The sequence below is a fragment of the Rutidosis leptorrhynchoides genome, chromosome 2 (assembly GCF_046630445.1).
Source record: "Rutidosis leptorrhynchoides isolate AG116_Rl617_1_P2 chromosome 2, CSIRO_AGI_Rlap_v1, whole genome shotgun sequence".
Classification (NCBI taxonomy): domain Eukaryota; kingdom Viridiplantae; phylum Streptophyta; class Magnoliopsida; order Asterales; family Asteraceae; genus Rutidosis; species Rutidosis leptorrhynchoides.
In genome coordinates, this window is record NC_092334.1 from 50700954 (window position 1) to 50721012 (window position 20059).

Consider the following 20059-nt stretch of genomic DNA (forward strand, 5'->3'; position numbering starts at 1 on the left):
TAAATAAATCATACTTACAATCCAATACAAAAATGAAACAATTTGTGTTCTCTAATATATGTACATATTCGCAATAGGAAATACTCCACAATGCTTTGTCCCTTAATGTTGTAATATATGAAACTTGTCCGAGTAAGATGTTGACATCACTACATATTAACAATAAAAGAAACCTAAACAATAATAATAATAATAATAATAATAATAATAATAATAATAATAATAATAATAATAATAATAATAATAATAATAAATAATTAAAAACACAACAAATACATTATTGACGAAGATCTATAATTGACGTAAAAGTATATATATATATATATATATATATATATATATATATATATATATATATATATATATATATATATATATATATATATATATATATATATGAACTCTAAACAACTATCAAAACGGATAAATTTCACATGATAATAGAAAAATACTCATATACACCAATAATTTGTTAATAAAGTCATACCGTATCATAAGTCTAACGTTCGTGTGATAGATGAATATACAACATTACATGAGGAAATAATCTTACTAAATTGATGATGACGATGATGATGATTAAGAACTAACATATATAAAACTCTATCAATTATTAATTAGTATTTGCAATGTATGTGGTGAAATTTAAAATGTGTATTGTGAAAATGAATAATGAGTATTTATAGGCAATATTATAATAACTTGTTTAATATAAGAAAAATGAAAAGGTTAAAACTTATTTATTTATTATAAGAATAATGAAAGGATTGAAATTAATCAATTTAATACATGAAAAATGAAAGGATTAAAACTTAAATATTATTATTAATGAATTTTCTAATTCTTTTATTTTTATAATTATTACCTTATTATAAAATTAAGTAAGAAATAAGGAAAAATGTTTTTTTTGTTGTTGTAAATGATTAAATAAGATAGAATTTATTAGGGCTAATTTATGACACAGGGTATCACTTTTTAGGTAGTAATAGATGATAAAAAAGGGTCACGTAATAATTCGATTAGGTATATCTGAGCAAAATGCTCGGCCGCCATGAATAACCTGAACAAAATAGTCTTAGTTTACCCTTACTCTATCCATCAAAAGGTTTTTCTAGTGTGCATCAGAGATGTTGCAACTTGGAAAGTGCTAGATTTTACAAGTAGATGGAGGATGCATACGGATATCACTACCTTGCATTTGATTGGCTACAAATCTATCCAAGATTTCAGTTAGTCCTACGTGGCTCCATTCATTTATTTCCTTTATATCGCCATTCACATAATTTTTCATTTCATACCCAATTACACCACCCAAAACCACACTCTCATCACTTCACTTGATATATTATTTGTTTACCAAAATGGCAGCTACATCATCAACTGCTGTACTTAACGGATTAGGATCCCACTTTTTGTCTGGTGGTAAAAGGAGCCAAACCCTGCTCTCTGCCCCAGCTGGTAGTAGTGCTACCGTGGCGGCTGCCGCTCCTAAGCGGCTCGTCATCACGGCAGCTGTTGCCCCAAAGAAATCTTGGATCCCTGCCGTTAAAGGTGGCGGCAATCTTATCGACCCTGAATGGCTCGATGGCTCGTAAGTCCTCTTGCCTTTTCTAAGTTTGAAAATGTAACAACGTTGATCTATTTACCTTTTAATACTTGATCTGGTGTGTGGTATATGTCTAAAAAATTCGATGTGCTAATTAAAGAATATATTTGAAAGAAAAATACATCAGATGAACGCAGTTCTAATGCGCAAAACCTCATAAATTATATTATATTTATATATTATATATTATATTATTTAAACAATATTTTAATTTTAGATTTATAATACAACTTTTGTGATCATATTTGAGACTTAACTATTTACTCTCCATCTCAAATGAATGTTAGTATCTCTAATATTTTTTTTATAAAAAAAATTGAATTTACTTAATAATAGCAATACACTGATAATTAGTTACTCAAAAGTACAAATATTGCACATTCCAAAAATTTTGTGCATTTTATCAATGATCAATGGTTTTTGACATAAGATTTTCTGGTCAACTGGCCCATTTTGAGTAGTACCAACTCAGGCTGACCCGTTACCAAATCAGCCCCATTTGGGTTTGTTCAAATACTTGCTAAACCAATTCTGACCCAATTCTTTTAACTGCAGACTCCCAGGAGACTTTGGGTTTGACCCACTTGGTCTAGGCAAGGACCCAGCATTCCTAAAATGGTACAGGGAAGCAGAGCTCATTCACGGGCGATGGGCTATGGCAGCTGTTCTCGGTATCTTTGTTGGTCAAGCATGGAGCGGTATCCCATGGTTCGAAGCTGGAGCCGACCCGGGGGCCATTGCACCCTTCTCATTTGGAACTCTTTTAGGAACCCAACTCCTACTCATGGGTTGGGTTGAAAGCAAGAGATGGGTTGATTTCTTCAACCCTGAATCACAATCAGTTGAGTGGGCCACCCCATGGTCAAAAACCGCCGAGAATTTTGCTAATGCTACCGGAGAACAAGGTTATCCAGGTGGCAAATTCTTTGACCCGTTGAGCTTTGCAGGCACGATTCAAAATGGAGTTTATATCCCGGATACTGAAAAGCTTGATAGACTGAAGTTGGCTGAGATTAAGCATGCAAGATTAGCAATGGTGGCAATGCTTATTTTCTACTTTGAGGCAGGACAAGGGAAAACACCATTAGGAGCTCTTGGGTTATAAGAAGAGAGTGATTGTGTAATGTAATATGTGAATTAAATCAATGTATTTAGAGAAATTTCAAGATTATATATGGTACTTTCGGATCGAGTAAAGTCCATTGATGAACAAAAGTAATCAGTTGTTGCTAATTAAAAGTGGATCAAGACACTTAACGAGGGTTAGGATTTGCTTGACCGATTGATTAGTTTTCTTCTGATTGAAAATAATGGATGGTAAGTTTTATATCAACAAGTCTACAAGAAAACAATTTATCAGAGGATGAACTCATAATATGCCTCATTGCTTACAAGAAAATTATCCTCCTTTTCAAATGCATGCCCTTTGAGAGGGGTGTCATGGTAGAAAACTAGGTTCAGTTCGGTTCGGTCCTGTCCCGAGTCCCAATTAGTAGTAGAAAGTCCGACCAAGAACTGGACCATATATTTCCGGTTTGGTGTTTGTTTAAGTTATTTTTGGTGTTATTTTCGGGTGTCTGAACAGAAGACTGAGAATTAGACCAAAATAGCTCGGTTCGGTTCAGGATTGATTAGGATCCTCGGTTTTCTCGTGATAGGCACACCCCTACTTTTTTGAAATTTTGAATTCATTTCATTAACAATTAGAAATTAGAATTAGCCAAATACTAATTGGTATAACGAGCTTAAAACCACAAGAAAAAGTTTAGCAAAAGATACGAAACAAGGAACCTACATTGCATTTAAAACATCCCGATAAATCCGCACACCATAGATTAGAACAAGCAAAGGGTAGAAGAATCGATTGGATGCACTTACTCGATACAAGTTCTACTCGGAAGCATGATAAATGGCTCAAAAATGCAAAACTTAAACTTAAATTAGCGAGTGTTACAGAAAACGAAAGTACTCACTCACTACTACCCATGGCCATCAAGAACTCACCTTCACATACAACCTCACCTCCAACATACGCTTTCCCGTCCATTTTAGCAATTCCGAACCGTTTTTGAAGTTTGGTGAGCGTCATTCTCATCACCAACGTGTCTCCGGCCACCACTGGTTTCCTGAACCTCACTTTGTCGATTCCAGCAAAGAAGAAACTGTCACGTGACCCTCCCACTTCTGGTTGCAACATTACCAAACCACCAACTTGTGCCATTGCCTACAAACAAACAAAGATTCCCAAGCATTTTTTTAGTTTTTCACATCAAGCAAAGAAAACTTCTTTGATGATATTCTTTTCTCAAACGACATTTATTCACTTACAAAAGAAGGAAAGAAAAAAAAAAAGACCAATTTATATGCCAAACCCAAGTCTCCAACGATTGGAGCCATGCTCAACCCTTGGTCTCTCCAAAAAAGTACCCTAAAGTGCTACTTTATTAAGGGCTGAACTATGATAATTCGCCCTCGCAAAAACATAAATTTCTAAAATGCCCTCGCAAGTCGCAAGGTGCCTTTGCGACCTTGCGACTTGGGCTTGCGAACCTGTGAACTCATGGTAACAAGGTGCTCTTGCGACTGGGGCGCGACCGAGCGCGACCGAAAATTTTCAGATCGCGATAACTTTTGATTCGTAGCTCGTATTTAAGCACCATTTTTTGCAAGTGTGTATTTTTTAGAGATCTATATGTTTATATGAAAATGGAAGTCTCAATTTTTATTCAAAAATCGATCGTATATTGCGAGTTTGTGATATATGTACACATATGTAATTTTCGAGTAATGTAATGTAGTTAAAATTGATTGAGGGGATTTGTTTACTTTTAGCCAAAAATAGAGGAGGATTAAACGGATCACAAATTAGAATGTTCTACAGCAAGTTACGAGCAGTCAAAGTGCGTTTAAAAGTCAAAATCAACAAAAAAGGGCAAAATTGAAGGTATTCAAAGCTAAGTTATGAATTTGTTTGGGATAGAGTCCAAGATATGACGTTTCAAAGTTCACAAAACTTGTTACAAAAATTCAACCAATTCGCAAGGTCAAGTCGCAAGTCGCATGGTCCACCTTGAGACTTGCGAGGGCATTTTGGCAATTATCTTTTTTTAGGACGAATTGTCATAGTTCGTTTGAAAAATAGGCTTTTTGGTCAATAGCCCCTTTAATAAATTTCTATTTAGACCACTAGTAGGTTCTACAATTTCGCCAAAATAATGGTGCCCTAAACTAGTGCTGATCTTTAGAGACCACTAAGTTAACTATCCGTTTATTTTAAACAAGAATCAGCTACAATTATGAGTTAGAACGCTCATTGAATACAGAACTGGTAAACCAGCTATATATACAAGTCCAACACCCAAACAGGAACCCCATTATAAATAACATGTAGACAACAAGAACTTTAAAGGTGTACCTCAACCATAAGAACACCAGGCATAATTGGTCTGTCAGGAAAATGACCCGGAAAAAAGTTATCGTTGATAGTCACATTCTTGATCCCAACGGCTGAAACTCCTGGATTGTACTCAATCACCCTGTCTACCAAAAGAAACGGAAATCTGCCAACAACACACAAATCAGAAATCAAACAATACATATCATAATTTGTACATAAAGTTAACATCTTTATTACAAAAAAAGACATGCCATAGTACAAAAAATACAACCCCAAATCTGAAATCAAATATTACAAAGTAGAATATTTACATAAAGTTCAATTCTTCACTGAATAAAAACAAAAAAGCATTAACACTAAAACAACACCAAATCAGAAGTCAAACATTACATATAATTACAACTTGTAGATCAAGTTTAAAACTTTTTTCTTAAAAATATAGGATACAAGAAAACATAGAAACCCCATATTAGATTTCAGAAATCAAACAATACAAAAAAATGTTAACAAAAAGTTCAAAACTTTAGTAACTAAATCAGAAATCAAGAAAAAAGAACAGACCTGTGTGGCAAAATCTCACGAATCTGATTGATATCAACAACCGTAGGATATGCAGGGAACCCTGAAGACAAAAATAGAAACTCAAGTCACTAAACACATAATAAACATCAGTTAAAGATTGAGTTTTTACAGCTAAAAACATACTGAGCTCAATAGGGGTTTCATCTTTTGAACCAGTATCACTTGCAGCTGAAGTACAATTGACAACTAAACTAGTTGTCAATTTGGATCTAGAGATTCTTGGAGTTGATAATCGATTGAATGAAATAGTTTGGGGGGGTCGATTGGAGATTTGGGATTGAGAATTTAGTGGAGATATGAGAGAATGAGACAGAGTTGAAGAAGCCATTGAAGAAGAAAAATGCAATTCAATTTGGGTGTTATAAATTAGGGGGTATTTGAGGATGAAGTAGTTTAATGGCGATGTTTCCGATGTGGGGGAAGGTAGTGGTTAGGTTAGTTCGGTAGTTAGGAGTGAAGATGACGGAGGTACCAAAGTGTAGGTGTTGTTTTTGAAGTGTTAGCTTTGTAGGGCTATGTTTCCAGGTGAGTTTGTTTTTTTTTTTTTTTTTTTTTTTTTTCCGAAGCTTTTATTTAGTTTTTATAAACAACCTCCTATTTAATAAAAAGCTCTTAGACAAGTAAAAAAAAATTAAAAGTTAAAAGTTATTTGAATTGAAGTAGCGTTTATCATTTTATCTTCTAACTTTTGTAATTTTACTCTTTATTTAAAAGATTTAGCTACTCTGTCAAACACTAAAATATATTTATTTTTTACAATTTTTAAAAAATTTAGATCATAGAAAAATGCAAATGTCTAACTTGTAAGAGTCCAATACATGTAGAATACTTCCATCGAATACCTCTACGTGACAGGAACAATGGTAATCCCACTACGGTAAGAGATGTAAATTGTTGTCACAATAGGCGCCGACAAATTCGTATATTCGATTCATGTTAGATGCACTTTTTACGTTCAGTTCAATCGCTATTCTGGAACTTTGAGCTTATATTTTCAAAAGATTCCACACAACTAGCCTGAAGCAATGGATATCACTAAACTATTAACCGGCTAGAATTTTAACACACTACTTAAATACTCCGTAGTACTTAAAGAGGGGTTACAATAATTTTCTGGAAAATAAGTTGCAATCTGCAATTTAACTAAACATGATGAATAGACAAACAAAATTTATTTAATATTTATTAAAATGAAAATAAAATAAAAATTCCATTCGACGTTATTGAAACTCGCGTGACCGTAAATTTACCAATTAATCGTTTTGACCTCTTAAAATTCGCACTTCAAACAAATTAAAAATAAAAATAAAATACTCAAAAATGGCGGAATATCGTCCAACCAATTCAGAACCAACGGCAAACTTCACCGGAAATCAATCAAAATCGGTCTCCAACATTTTCCGGCCACTGCAGATCACTTAACCTTAGGTTACTAAACTAAACACTAAAGGGAAAAGAAAAAAAAACATGCATGAATATAACGGTGGCGAAATTTGAAATCGATGTTTATAGAATAATTTGAATCTGATTTTAACATATCGAAATTATTTTTGATTTGGAGATTTCACCATGGGGATGATGAATAGAGTGTTTAGCAGGGTACGTAATCTGGATGCGTATCCTAAAGTTAATGAAGATTTTTACAGTCGAACGCTTTCAGGTGGTCTTATTACGTTAGCTTCATCCATTGCAATGATATTTCTCGTTTGCTCAGAGCTTGGTACGTACATCGTAATTTGTTTTATAGCGTATAATTTATCGTTTAATCATAGCATATAATTGAGATTAGTTGTTAATATCTAGGTTAGGATAGTCATATGATGTAATTAGATTGGTGATATGTTTTGATAATTGTATTTAATAATATCCTGATCTGGTAATTATATTGATATTGATTAATATAATTTGGTGATTTTAATCACATAATATTTCAGTCTTAAGTATTAAACTCAATAATTTAATATTTAATGTTGTTTGTGACTTTTTGCATTGCAGGGCTATATATTCAAACAGTTACTGAATCGAAGCTTATAGTTGATACTTCAAGAGGGGAAAAACTAACGATTAATGTAACAATTTAGTGTATATTTTCTTTTATTTCATTTGTTATAGATTCAGAACTGAGTTTCTATAGGTTGGTTGTAAATGCAGTTTGATATCATATTCCCTTCTGTTTCGTGTACGCTGCTCAGTCTTGATGCCATTGATATCAGTGGGGAGCAACATCTTGATATTGTATGTCTTATCAAAGCGTTCATCAAGTTTTTCATACACATCATTATGAGTTCATTAAATTAATAAAAGGTATATATGATTGCAGAAACATGCTGTAATGAAGAACAGAATCGATCCTAATGGAAATGTGATACAAGTGAGATATGATGAGATTGGGAAACCTAAAATTGGGAAACCAATGCAGAAAGATGGTAGAGAGCTTGCACATAATGAAACATATTGTGGTTCTTGCTATGGTGCTGAAACGGTACGTTGATTTTCTTCGATGCATCGCTAGATGAACCATTATAAGTCGTTAACTGTTGGTTCTTGTAACTGTTTAATATTGCAGAATGAAACTGAGTGTTGTAATTCTTGTGACGTGGTTCGTGAAGCGTATAGAAGGCGAGGCTGGGGATTAATGAACCCTGATTTGATTGACCAGGTTGGCATGTTTTTAATTCAAGATTACATGTAAAACTTTAATAAAATACAATGCTAAATGTTAATAATGTTGGCATGTTAGTGCAAAAGAGAAGGTTTTGTACAAAGGATTAAAGCTGAAGAAGGTGAAGGTTGCAATGTATATGGATCTTTAGAAGTCAACAAAGTAGCTGGCAATTTTCACTTTGTCAAAAGTTTTCATCTTGCAAATATGCACGTACACCAAACACCTCAGACTTTTCAAGAGGACAGTTATAATGTACGCTACCCTTTTCACGTTCTACACTTTGCGATTTACTAAATGTTTGTGATCATTTTAGTCACTTTTGAAGGTGTTGATTAATTTGCAGATAAGTCACAAGATAAATAAACTGTCTTTTGGAGGCCATTATCCTGGTATTATCAATCCACTCGACGGGTAAGATCTTTTCTTCAACTACCTACCATCAAAACGGACTAGTTATTTTATTTCAATTGAAGATTTGATGACAACTGTTTGTGATTATTTGTTGTTTATATGGTTATTCAGGGTGAAATGGTTTCAAGGAACTCCAAACGGAATGTATCAGTATTTCATCAAGGTTAGTAGTATATTCTACAGTGAGTCTTCAAATTCTCAACTTACAGGATACATGAAAGTACAAGTAATTCTTGCTAAATAATAGGTGGTACCAACAGTTTACACTCCTCTTAGAGGCCCGGTTATTCGGTCAAATCAGGTAGTTTTGAAATTTAAAGAGAAAATGTGTTATGATATGATCAACTTTTACTGTTCTAAAACTCATGAAATTTGTATTTTGCAGTTCTCTGTAACAGAACATTATAAAAGTCCAGAAGTCGGTCAACGGTCACTTCCTGGAGTCTTCTTTTTCTATGACCTTTCTGCAATCAAGGTCTGTTCGATTTCGGTAGCCATAGCTTTCATACAGGAAATTTAGCTATTTGTGATTAGTTAAAAATGGACACGTGGTCTGATTGATTTAATAAGTCTTTAATTATTTCAGTTTGTATGTTTCATCTTATGTCCTGAAAATAATTAAAAAGAAAAAATATGGACTGACAAAATGGAAAGAACATGTTTCTCAGATTGGTTACTCTATTTTTATTTTACTGTGTGTTTTCTGCAGGTGACTTACACGGAAACACGTACCTCCTTCTTACACTTCTTGACAAATATTTGTGCTATAGTTGGAGGTATATGTTTGATTATGCTAAAAGTCCCAAGGTGTCATTTTCGACCGAGTTACCTATAAATAGTTTTTTTTTGGACGGGTCAAATTAAAGGATATAATCCTAAGGAAAACCAATTAAACTAGCCGTACATGCTGAAAGTTATCCAGAAAGTATTATATGAAGTATTGTTATATATCACTTAACCAATGATAGTTCATATAATCATATTATGCTCATCAATTATTTCTTAACTTCCAAATATTTGGATAAGAGAGTATTTGTGGTTCACCCTGACTCAACCTAACGGGTATCGACCGCCCATTTTGTCACCTCTAATGTCCACAATCACAACTCATACATACGATATTTCTTTCCATTAACATAATGATCTTTCCATATTGTATTCAGGTATCTTTACAGTTGCAGGAATCGTAGATTCATTTATTTACCATGGTCATAGGGCTTTGAAGAAGAAAAGGGAAATTGGAAAATTAGGCTAAGGTCACAATGGTCTTTTCCACTTTAAAACTTTGCCACATAATCCCATGTTGGTACAATCTCCTGTTCTTCTCTTGCAATTTGGTCATTATAGTTTATCTTTTTTGACTATTGATCGTGGAATGGGTCATCATCATGTATAGTTTAGTTACATAGGGATAAGTTTAGCAACTTCTATTTTTTTTGTAAACAGAAACAGTGTACACCATTTTTGTCTTGATATAACAAATATAGCATGTTTGATAGATACAATATGTATTTGTTCAAGTAAACCTAAATGGGCACAAAAGGGACACTACTCTTCGGTCAAGCTTTTCATAATTAGGCTACTGTAGCTCCATACATCAGACTTTTTTGTGGCCTTTTTGGTGGTTTGAAATTCATGATATATGAAAGAAACCATTTGTTGAACATAATTGTGCTTGAGATGATCGAGGCGAGACCATAGTCTAAAATTCCATGTTGTTCTCAATCAGTACATTAGGTGATTTTAAATTGCCATGGGGAACATGGGCTTGTGAATTTGGGTTCATCTTCCTTCTATATTCGCAGACGATATTGATAAATTCAAGTACTTATTAGTTATTACAATGCTAGTGAATTAGTGATTAATATCAATAAGTTTATCCTTAAAAACAGATGCTCCAAAAGTTCTTTTCACCCAAACTCTCAGCAGAAGCAATCATTAGATCACCTAAATCGAACTCACGCTCTCCGTTCACAAACAAGCTGTCCTTGATCTTGTTTTGTCTCTTTTGCTTGTTGATCAACCTCTTTAATTGGTATTTATTCAATTATCCTCATCATCGTTACTTTACGTACACCAATCAGTTTACCTTGATCTTTTGCTTAAGTAGTTTATTCTTTTTGTAGAACATAATTAACAGTAAAATAAGAAGGGAAAAACCTACAAAGTTAACGATAATCAAAAGTAAACCTGATCGAGTCTAGTTTGAACTACTTGACGTATCATTAACCGATGACGAAAGAGTACATGTTGTAATTAGAGAAGGCGGTACGGTCCACATAATAACATAAAATTTGCTATGAACATATGAAGAATTGAACCATTTAACCCCTTTTCTTGAAGTTTTAACGACTCCAAGAGAATCAATCAATTTGACGAGTAAAGCAAGGTAAATTTGGCCCGTTAAAGTTGTTGCCTCACAAATCAAGTTGACTTAAGAAATTTTTTTGAGAAGTCCATTAGACCACTCTCTATGTTAACACTGATTACCTAAACTTCCCTTCTCACATTAGTGTCACATTATAGTATAAAAACTTTAACATTCCGTGACTAAACACTCTATATCTTTTACTAAATAATACCCCATAAAATATAACATGTACAAGTAATCAAACACTAGGTACAAAATAAAAAAAATATGGGACCCACCTTATTTGCGCCAAGGCTCGCCAACCCCTTTGGAACGAAGTCTTGAGAACGAGCTGGCTTTTCTACACAAAGCCAAGGAGTCCGGAGTGGTTTATCTTCTTGGACATTGGAGATATTCGGTCTAAAAAAGAATCTTGGTTTATTAAGAAAGCGATTATTAATTACTTTGATGCATTCATGAGGAATAATTGCATGACGGGGACTGCAACTTTAAATGCGTCTCGCACACACTTAATAAAGGTGTCCATGACTTATATGGCCTGATTCAACTGTTGTTAATACTTGATCCAGAAATAAGTTGACGGTATTAACTTTGTTTAGCAGCTGCTGGTTTTTGCACAACTCATGCTCTTCATTGTTAATGTCGATTTTGACAGCTTTTACGGCCTTTTCTTTGAGTTGTATTTGTAATGGATTGGCATACATGTACTCCGTTTGAATTGTTAAGTTTTTAGGACCGAGTGAAGTATAATGAGTGGACATAAAAAGGGAAGATATGGTTCTTTTTTTGCTGAAATATAAATAGCCAATTACGATGGTTACAGTGCTCATGTTAAGTCGTCTGATTGCTTTCTCTTGTTATTTGTAAAGTATATTAACGTACATGTAGGCTCAGCCTTGTCTAGATGTCTACCACCGCAAGGAAAAATGACTAAATTACCCCCTACATAACAAAAACTGTACATATCGGTGTTTTAGATTGACCATAACGGAATGCACATAAGATCTATGTGAGGGTTTTGGGTGCTTCAATGTCTTCTTGGACTTCATGCAACGATGCTCCGTTTATTTTCTTTTGTTGCGATGCGAATCTTAACCTTAGAAGTAATGAATTGGTCATCACACCAATAGAGCTCAAACCCATGAGGGCGCCTGCAATTGAGGGAGTAAGCATCAACCCCGTAATGGGCAACAAAGTTCCTGCAGCTATGGGAATCCCAACCTGAAAATTTGCAGTCATATATGACCAGATGTTAATATTACAACAATAGTCGATAATCTGACATTTTTGAACAAAAAGGTAACTTTATCCCAGTTGGCCTGTTTGACATGTTCCAGACCCATGTGATATGATTCATAAGCCAAATCGACTCATTCATAAGTATATGGGCTGATATTGCCACCTTCCACTATTATCAAACAGTTAACGTTTAAACAGCTTTATAAATTTAAAGTGGAGGCGACTCTTTTTGGGAACCTGTTAAGAATAAGATAGCGCAACAAGTGAGAAGAGTCGCTTACAATATTGTACCCAAATGCCCACCAGAGATTTTGCTTTACAGTATTCATTGTTTGCCTGCTAAGCTCCAATGCATCGATCAACTGCAACGAAAAGGAATTAACATCGATCAACATGCTACACTAAATTACTATTGCTCCAAAGTCCAAACAACTACACCAAAAAAATCAAAGATGGATCTTGAGTCTTGATGAGGATGTCACATTTTGACACTATTTTATTCTCATGGTCCCACATAGACCCTGTCGTGGACAAAAAAAATATACTACTAATGCGCCTTGCTCAGTGGTACCTGCGAAATTTTGTTACCCATGAGTACAACTGAAGCAACCTCGCTGGCGGCTCCAACACCTCCACCTATGGCAACTCCTACATGTGATTCCGCCAGGGCAGCAGCATCATTTACTCCGTCCCCAACCATCGCAACTAAATGCTCATCTTTCTGAAGTCTGCTTATAAATTTACTTTTTTCATCAGGTTTAACTCCATAAAACACCTGCCACAAAGAGATATAATATGAATATCATATTGCAAAAAGCTAACCCGTTTTTAAATAATGCATAATTTGTGGTCAAACTACACAAATGTTTGTACCTGTTGTTTTGGAATACCGACAACAGATGCAACATACTCGGCTGAACTTTTCTTATCCCCAGATAGCAAGTATACATTGATTCCTTGACTGGTCAAAGATTGAACAACGTGTGCCGCATCTTCTCTTATCTGATCCTCGACATAAATAAGACCTGCAAGGACACCATCTATCCCCACATAAACCACAGATTGATTTTTGAACTCTTCAGTTTCTATAAACGGATTTTCAACAACTCCATGCCTGCATTACAATTAATATTGCAAATGGGCTTGTAAGTAACTACATTAAAATGCATGCATCAAGTAGCAGAATGACATGATAACATTAGCAGCAGAGATATGAATATCTAAAAATGACACAAAAACATCATAGCAGCAGAGTTGTCAAAAATTTCTTAATTTTTTTTTTTTCAAAAGATAAAAATAAAAAATTGCACAAATAAATGTTCATCAACATGTAAAACTTCATGTCATTCTATAGAAAATTGGTTACAAATTACATACCTCCTAACCCATTCCAATGAACCAACAGAAACTATCTTCTTCCCAACTGAGGCTACTGCACCAGATCCCGGTTCCTCCACAAATGTACCATCATCTGCCTGCATAACAAAAAATATGCATGAAACATAAGATTTATTGTGTTTTTAAACAAACCACCCCCCAAAAGCAGAAGCATTAACTTGTTTTTCTTTTAAGTATGATAAATCTAGGAATTGACACTTTTTATGATAATGATGATAAACAATGTGGTGGGAGAGGCAAGGGAAAAGTGAACAGTTTAACAATTATTATTATTAATTTTAATGGAAAGTTAAAGTTGAAAAACAACTTGTATCAGAAATGAAAATGAGGAATTTAATAAATATAAAAACTGCTCCAGCCATCATGTAATATAAGGTACCTTCACATTAGGGCATTTAGCACCCCGAGCAGCTTCCAGAATAGCTTTACCAATTGGATGAATTGTATTAGATTCAACTGCAGCAGCCAATTTCAGTACATCAACTTCAGACCATTTCTCACTTGAATTTAACCTGCATCACGGTTGTTTCCTCAATCATCTCAATTGCATCTTACAATCCAAATATTAACAGAATCTAGGATCGACACTCAACTGTAAATTAGATCCTTCGTCAGAAGTTGTCGTCACTATATTTGTGACAACAGGTTTGCCGATAGTCAATGTCCCTGTTTTGTCAAACACAATGGTGTCCACTGCAGAAAATTTCTCTAAGATACTTCCACCACGCAAAAGCAACCCCTTTGTAGCACCAAGCGAAGTTCCAACCTTCAAAATTAGGGGATAAAGTATGATATTTATTTACACTCACATAAAGCGCACACTTTCTCATATGAATTGGCTAAAAAAATATAAATATCTTGGATAAAAGGTATTACCAACACAGCAGTTGGTGTTGCCAAACCGAGTGCACATGGACAAGCAACAACCTGCACTTAGAAGACAGATGTTAAGCTTCCACATAATAAGACAAATATTCCAGAAAATAGTATTTTTTAGAATTTACATGAGAGTTTAAATATTCCAGAAAAGTTAAATACCAATACACTACAAGAGAGCTGCAACGCCAATGACATGGCACTTCCATTATGAAGAGCGGCTGGTAAAATGCGGGTCCCAAAAGCACTCCAGAACATAAATGTAGCAGCAGAGATTGCCATCACACCATAAGTAAAGTGTCCAGCAATCTAGTTAGGAATGATTGCATTTTTATTAACATAAACAGGGTTAATACCATAAAATTGAATTTACAACAAGAGATGAATATAGAACCTTGTCAGCCAAGCGCTGAACAGGAGCTTCTCTACTCTGAGCTTCTTCTACCAAACGCACAATGTCTCCCATAAAAGTCTCACCTCCAGGCCTTTTTACTTCAACAGTAAGTGCTCCATTAAGGTTTATACTTCCTGCTTGCACTTCAGCCTACAACACACATTACAGTTATCTACTGTAAAAAGATGTCAGATAAGGGTGTGTTTGGATTAAGGGTTTTGGGTGGGAGAATGGTAATGGGAATGAAATAGGGTTTCCGTATAATCAGTGTGGGTTTCAAAAAATGGGAATGAGACCTCAAAATGAGAGTTTCTCAAACCGTGTAAGGTGATGGGTTTTGATATGATTACCATTCCCAATCCACCTCACTATCAATCTCAAACCCATAGTGACTCCTTAGACAAACCAAACGCACCCTAAATCTTAACTACTAACAAGTTGAGATCTTTCTTACACATACAGACACACAAATGATTTACACAATTAGTATTTCCAAATAAAGTAGTCACATTACCCCGGGAAGCTTAGTGACTGGAAGTGGTTCCCCTGTGAAACTTGACTCGTCCACTGTGCTTCTACCAGCTGTCACTACACCATCAGCAGGAACACGATCCTGAACAGTGAGAACAACATTTTATTAATACAGTGATATGTTAATTTTTAAGGAACTTTTTCTAACATTTTGTAATTGAATTAATTAAGAAAAAGTTACATACTCCAGGTAGTACAACAATTTTATCTCCGACAGAAAGACTGTCACAAGGAACATCCACTGTTGAGCTCGACTCATGATCATCGTCATTCACTAGAAGACGAGCTTTTGGTGGCAGTACACTAAGAAGGCCTGTCATGTCACTGGTAGCCTTAATTTTAGCTCTTTGTTCAAGATTCCTTCCCAGCAAAACAAAAGCTATCAGCATAATTGGTTCTTCAAAAAATACTTTCCAGCCCTAAATCAGTAACAAATGTTCATTCACTTTTCATCACTGAAATCATTATCAGACCATTAACAACAATATTTCTACACTATTGAACCCAATGGTTGATAAGGTAGAACAATTCTATATTTGCAGTTAACAAGAATGAATAAACACATGTGAGAAAAGAAAGTAGTGATTACCAATTTTGGTATTAACGCCGCAAATGTGCTCACAGTGAATGACGATATTGCCCCTAGACCAACTAAAGTATTCATGTTTGGAGTCCCCCTCAAAAGACTTTTCATACCATCAACAATAAGTTGGCGTCCGGGAATCAGCAATGTAAATAAAGACAACGACAAGTGGAAACCAGTGGAATGCATGGCATGGATCCACCAAGCCTTAGCTCCAATGAAATGAGAGACATGCCCAAATAGGCATACAGCACATAAAGCCCAAGATACTGCAAGTCCCCTACCTGTTAAAAAAATATATTTTATAAGTATAATTATCAACTAAACATCATAAATCACAATAAATGATTCAACTTGGGCACATACCACTTGCTTTTAATTGTTTACGCTTTTCATCCACCTTTCTTTGGAATGTTAGGAAGACACTTTCTTTCTTTGAATCTGCAGATGGTAGTATGATGGGCAAGATCGGTAGAGATTGAAACAAGATAAATTTTAATAGGAATTAACCAATTTTAATGAACTTTTACCATTCAAAAAAGTCAATAAGATACATTATTAATGAACCTTAATAAATTATACAAAATGCTAGTTGATAGGAAGAATGTGATTGGGTCTAACAAAATGCAAATGAAAGTTAAGGTTGAAATGCTACCCAAAATCAAGTTGTCAACAAAATTGAACGCAAACATTTAATGAGTAAATGCTATCTAACTATATGATAATTTCATAACCATGAAAGATACCTAACTTTGAGTCGATCAATATAACAGAGACTTCCCTCAAAATCGAATATTCATATTGAATTGAAAAACTGGGGAAATCGATTATAATTTATGCAGCAACAAAAGATCTATGTATTAAGATATCAGAACCTTTAGACTGCATGGAGACACACTATATCTTATTTAAAACATTAGAGGAGGATATAATCCCACTACTTTCTACAACTAGCATAAAGCATTAATCATTACTCGATATAAATGTAAAGGATTCTCTACTACAGAACAAAAACTCAAACTACGTAAGCCTTCCAAAATGTCAAGGTGTGTCAGCAGTAGAATTGCCTCCTTGCAAACAAGACTCACCTATGGATACAAAACTAAATTAAAAAATGACTCAATATCAAACCACCTTTCAAAGGTAAAATTAAAATTTTTGGTATGAACAAAGCAATATATAGAAATATATAAACAAGAAGTCTAAGTAACAAGGACATACCAAAAAGGATTATGGTAGCTCTTACAAGAAACCATTGCATATTTAAGATGGCTCTCCTTTAGTCAAAGCCTCACCTGTCAGTTACCCACCAATCCTCAATAATAAATACGGAGTCAAAAAGAGTGAAAATTTATTTACGTCTTGTATTTTTCTAGAGGTCTTCAGTGAAAATCAAGTACACACCATTATGCTTCTTGTCATATTGGGTAAACGCTTTGTGCACTTGTTTGTGTTGCGAATGGGGTACCATTTAATATATAAAAACAACTCAAATCCAACAATAAGGTTCATAAAAGCTTAAGAAGTAACCAGAACACTTAATTCTTGCCGGATAGGACCGAAATACTAAGACACACTGAATTTGGGAGATGGAGATAGATAAGTAAGTACGTTGGTAACAGCACTATGACTTTATTGGGAAAAAAAATAATATTAACTGTGTTCAACAGAAGACCCTTTTACTGTTGTTATACAAGTTAGACAACAAAAACATGTAGAACTTGAACCCAAAAAAAGACAAAGAAGAAGAAGATTGTTTGTTCATACAAGATAAAAAAATCGCCATTTTTGGTAGCTTAATATCATTTGAGTTCATGATTGTAGCAAAGAACAAAATCCAAGTATATCTACAAAATTGGATGTCATCACCCACGCGATAATTTTCATCAGAGTAGAGGAAGCCAGAATAATATCATTTCAATGACAGGAGAGCACATCATGCAAAGAATCTTGTAGGCATACCAGAACCAGACAACCATGTAATCTTAGACTTGACCAAAAAACAAATGGACAAAATAAAAAAAAAATAAAAAATGGACAAAACCAAAAGAAAAATCAAAAGACCTGTGAGGAAACATCATCACATAAGCAGAAGCATTACAAAGCCTCGACCTTTTGAAAGACTTTGATAGTCACACTCGACTATAATAGTGACCAGAAGCACAAAATAACATTAACATTAATAGATCTCTTAATATATTCTTTCAAAATCCATCTTTACCTTTTTAAAATCCATCTTTTTATATCCTCTAAATTTATGATAATTTCCGATGAAGAGAACGCAAAAACACAACTAAACATGCAAAAAAATAGGTAAAACTATGAATTGCAATATAACAGTGAAATCACAATAATGGTGGAGAAAATGCTGACCTCTGAGGTTAGAATTAAATCCACAAGTTGTCAGATGCTTAGCAAGTTCTTCTCCTAAAGTTATTTGCCAGTTTGGTGTACCCTTGGCTTCGGATACGGGCCATACAATCGCTGTCTCTGTTGTAAGATTCACACTGGCAGAAGATACCAGTGGCTGTGGACACATGAAGTATCTTCAGTAACTCAGCTCATTTCAAGATAAATACAACTTGGTACTTATAATAACCTCCACTAATCTTGCTTACATGAGCACACTCATACCGAAGGATATATATATGAAATAGAATTTACTTACTTGACTCTCCAAAATTCTTTTTACACTTGCAGCACACCCTCCACAACTCATACCCTGCCAGACAAGCAGTTTTTAAGTTGATAATTACATAAAAAAAAGAAAATAATCACAATTTTCACACACAAAATATGGAGTAATTGACTATTCTAAATTACTCCGTATATTGTTCATACACAAAATCCTGGTACCAATAAAAAAAGTGCAAATAGGAGGGTGAGTGTCTACTTAAAGGCTATGATCAATGGTAAGGTATCGTAATATAACATGATCAGTTATCAAATACAAAATCGAGCGAATATGATGCTTACTCCAACATCTAGGATGATCACATCAGAAGAAACTGACGAAACGTCATCAGCCCCAGCTGCAATCCGATTCTCCTTAGCCTCACCACCATCGCCGCCGCCGCCACCACCGCCATAAACACCTCCATGACCACCACCACCACCACCGGAAGCAAAGGAAGCAGCAGAACTCGACACACACGCCAACCGATACCTCACCGGATTGACACCACCACCAGCATTACTCAATCCAAACAACGGAGCTGCAGAACCGAACTTCCTAAACGATCTCCGACACTCAGCTTTAGTTCCGGTAATAGTTCGCCGGAAACTTATAAGTGCGAGCTGATTCCGAAGTATTTGAGCACCGGCGGTTGAATGAGTTAGGGTTTTGGATAGACCTAACACTGTGGCAGTTGTGGATGATGATAATGTTGATTCCATTGCTAGTTAACTGGATAGTTGATTTGATTGAACTGATTTTGTTTATAGAATTTATGATTGATTATATGTATGTAGCGTGTACCTACCACCTGTGGTAGTTAGAAACCCTAGAAAGAGGTGATTAAATTAATATACAATAAATAAATCCAACATTATCTTCTCCATCGCCATGTGATGTATTGGAAATGTGATTAATAGCATTGGATTGAGAGCAATCATACAGGCTGTGCAGAACGAGTAGGCGATAAAATAAAGTCGCTGTTGCTCCATGCTTTCCACGTGCATATTGGATTAATTTTATTTTTTTAAAAAAATTTGTTTGAAAATTCAATAAACTTTCACTAAATTTCAATTTTATATCTTAAACTTTTAAGACCCTTTTTAATGGTGCAGGTTGATGGGGGTGATGGGGTTTTTGTGGGGTATAGTGCTGATGTGGAAGAGGTGATGGAGTGATGGCGTGATGGAGTTTGTAATGATAGGCGCAGTGGCGATTCTAGGATCAAATTTCAATGGGGTCCCAAAAATTTATTTAATAAATTTCTTGCACAAAATATTGAATGTGTCGGGTCAAATCGGATCGGGTCGGGTCGCGCCCAAAACACAAACA

General features: G+C 34.7%; 4 protein-coding genes across 4 annotated transcripts; 2 read left to right on the forward strand and 2 right to left on the reverse strand.

The window, feature by feature from the left end:
• The first annotated feature begins 1287 nt into the window (after positions 1-1287).
• LOC139894324 (chlorophyll a-b binding protein CP24 10A, chloroplastic) lies at positions 1288-2796 on the forward strand. The gene is made up of 2 exons (XM_071877554.1): positions 1288-1591; positions 2162-2796. The coding sequence occupies exons 1-2, from the start codon at positions 1362-1364 to the stop codon at positions 2709-2711; spliced, it is 780 nt and encodes a 259-aa protein (XP_071733655.1). The 5' UTR covers positions 1288-1361; the 3' UTR covers positions 2712-2796.
• Positions 2797-3365: 569 nt separating this feature from the next.
• On the reverse strand, positions 3366-6101 carry LOC139894325 (uncharacterized). Its single transcript, XM_071877555.1, has 4 exons — positions 5709-6101; positions 5565-5625; positions 5022-5166; positions 3366-3830 (listed from the first exon to the last, which is right to left on the reverse strand). The coding sequence occupies exons 1-4, from the start codon at positions 5911-5913 to the stop codon at positions 3576-3578; spliced, it is 666 nt and encodes a 221-aa protein (XP_071733656.1). The 5' UTR covers positions 5914-6101; the 3' UTR covers positions 3366-3575.
• LOC139894323 (uncharacterized) lies at positions 6005-10066 on the forward strand. Its single transcript, XM_071877553.1, has 13 exons — positions 6005-6110; positions 7147-7305; positions 7581-7654; positions 7737-7820; positions 7906-8067; positions 8152-8244; positions 8326-8502; positions 8594-8661; positions 8773-8824; positions 8909-8962; positions 9047-9136; positions 9371-9437; positions 9825-10066. Exons 1-13 carry the CDS (start codon positions 6101-6103, stop codon positions 9914-9916), a joined length of 1182 nt encoding a protein of 393 aa, XP_071733654.1. The 5' UTR covers positions 6005-6100; the 3' UTR covers positions 9917-10066.
• Positions 10067-11805: 1739 nt separating this feature from the next.
• Positions 11806-19635, reverse strand: LOC139890861 (copper-transporting ATPase PAA1, chloroplastic-like). The gene is made up of 17 exons (XM_071873791.1): positions 19030-19635; positions 18722-18775; positions 18427-18580; positions 16420-16494; positions 16060-16337; positions 15656-15889; positions 15454-15552; positions 14940-15089; positions 14708-14854; positions 14546-14596; positions 14263-14435; positions 14049-14181; positions 13649-13746; positions 13145-13385; positions 12843-13046; positions 12553-12633; positions 11806-12253 (listed from the first exon to the last, which is right to left on the reverse strand). The coding sequence occupies exons 1-17, from the start codon at positions 19447-19449 to the stop codon at positions 12038-12040; spliced, it is 2808 nt and encodes a 935-aa protein (XP_071729892.1). The 5' UTR covers positions 19450-19635; the 3' UTR covers positions 11806-12037.
• Between the last annotated feature and the right edge of the window lie 424 nt (positions 19636-20059).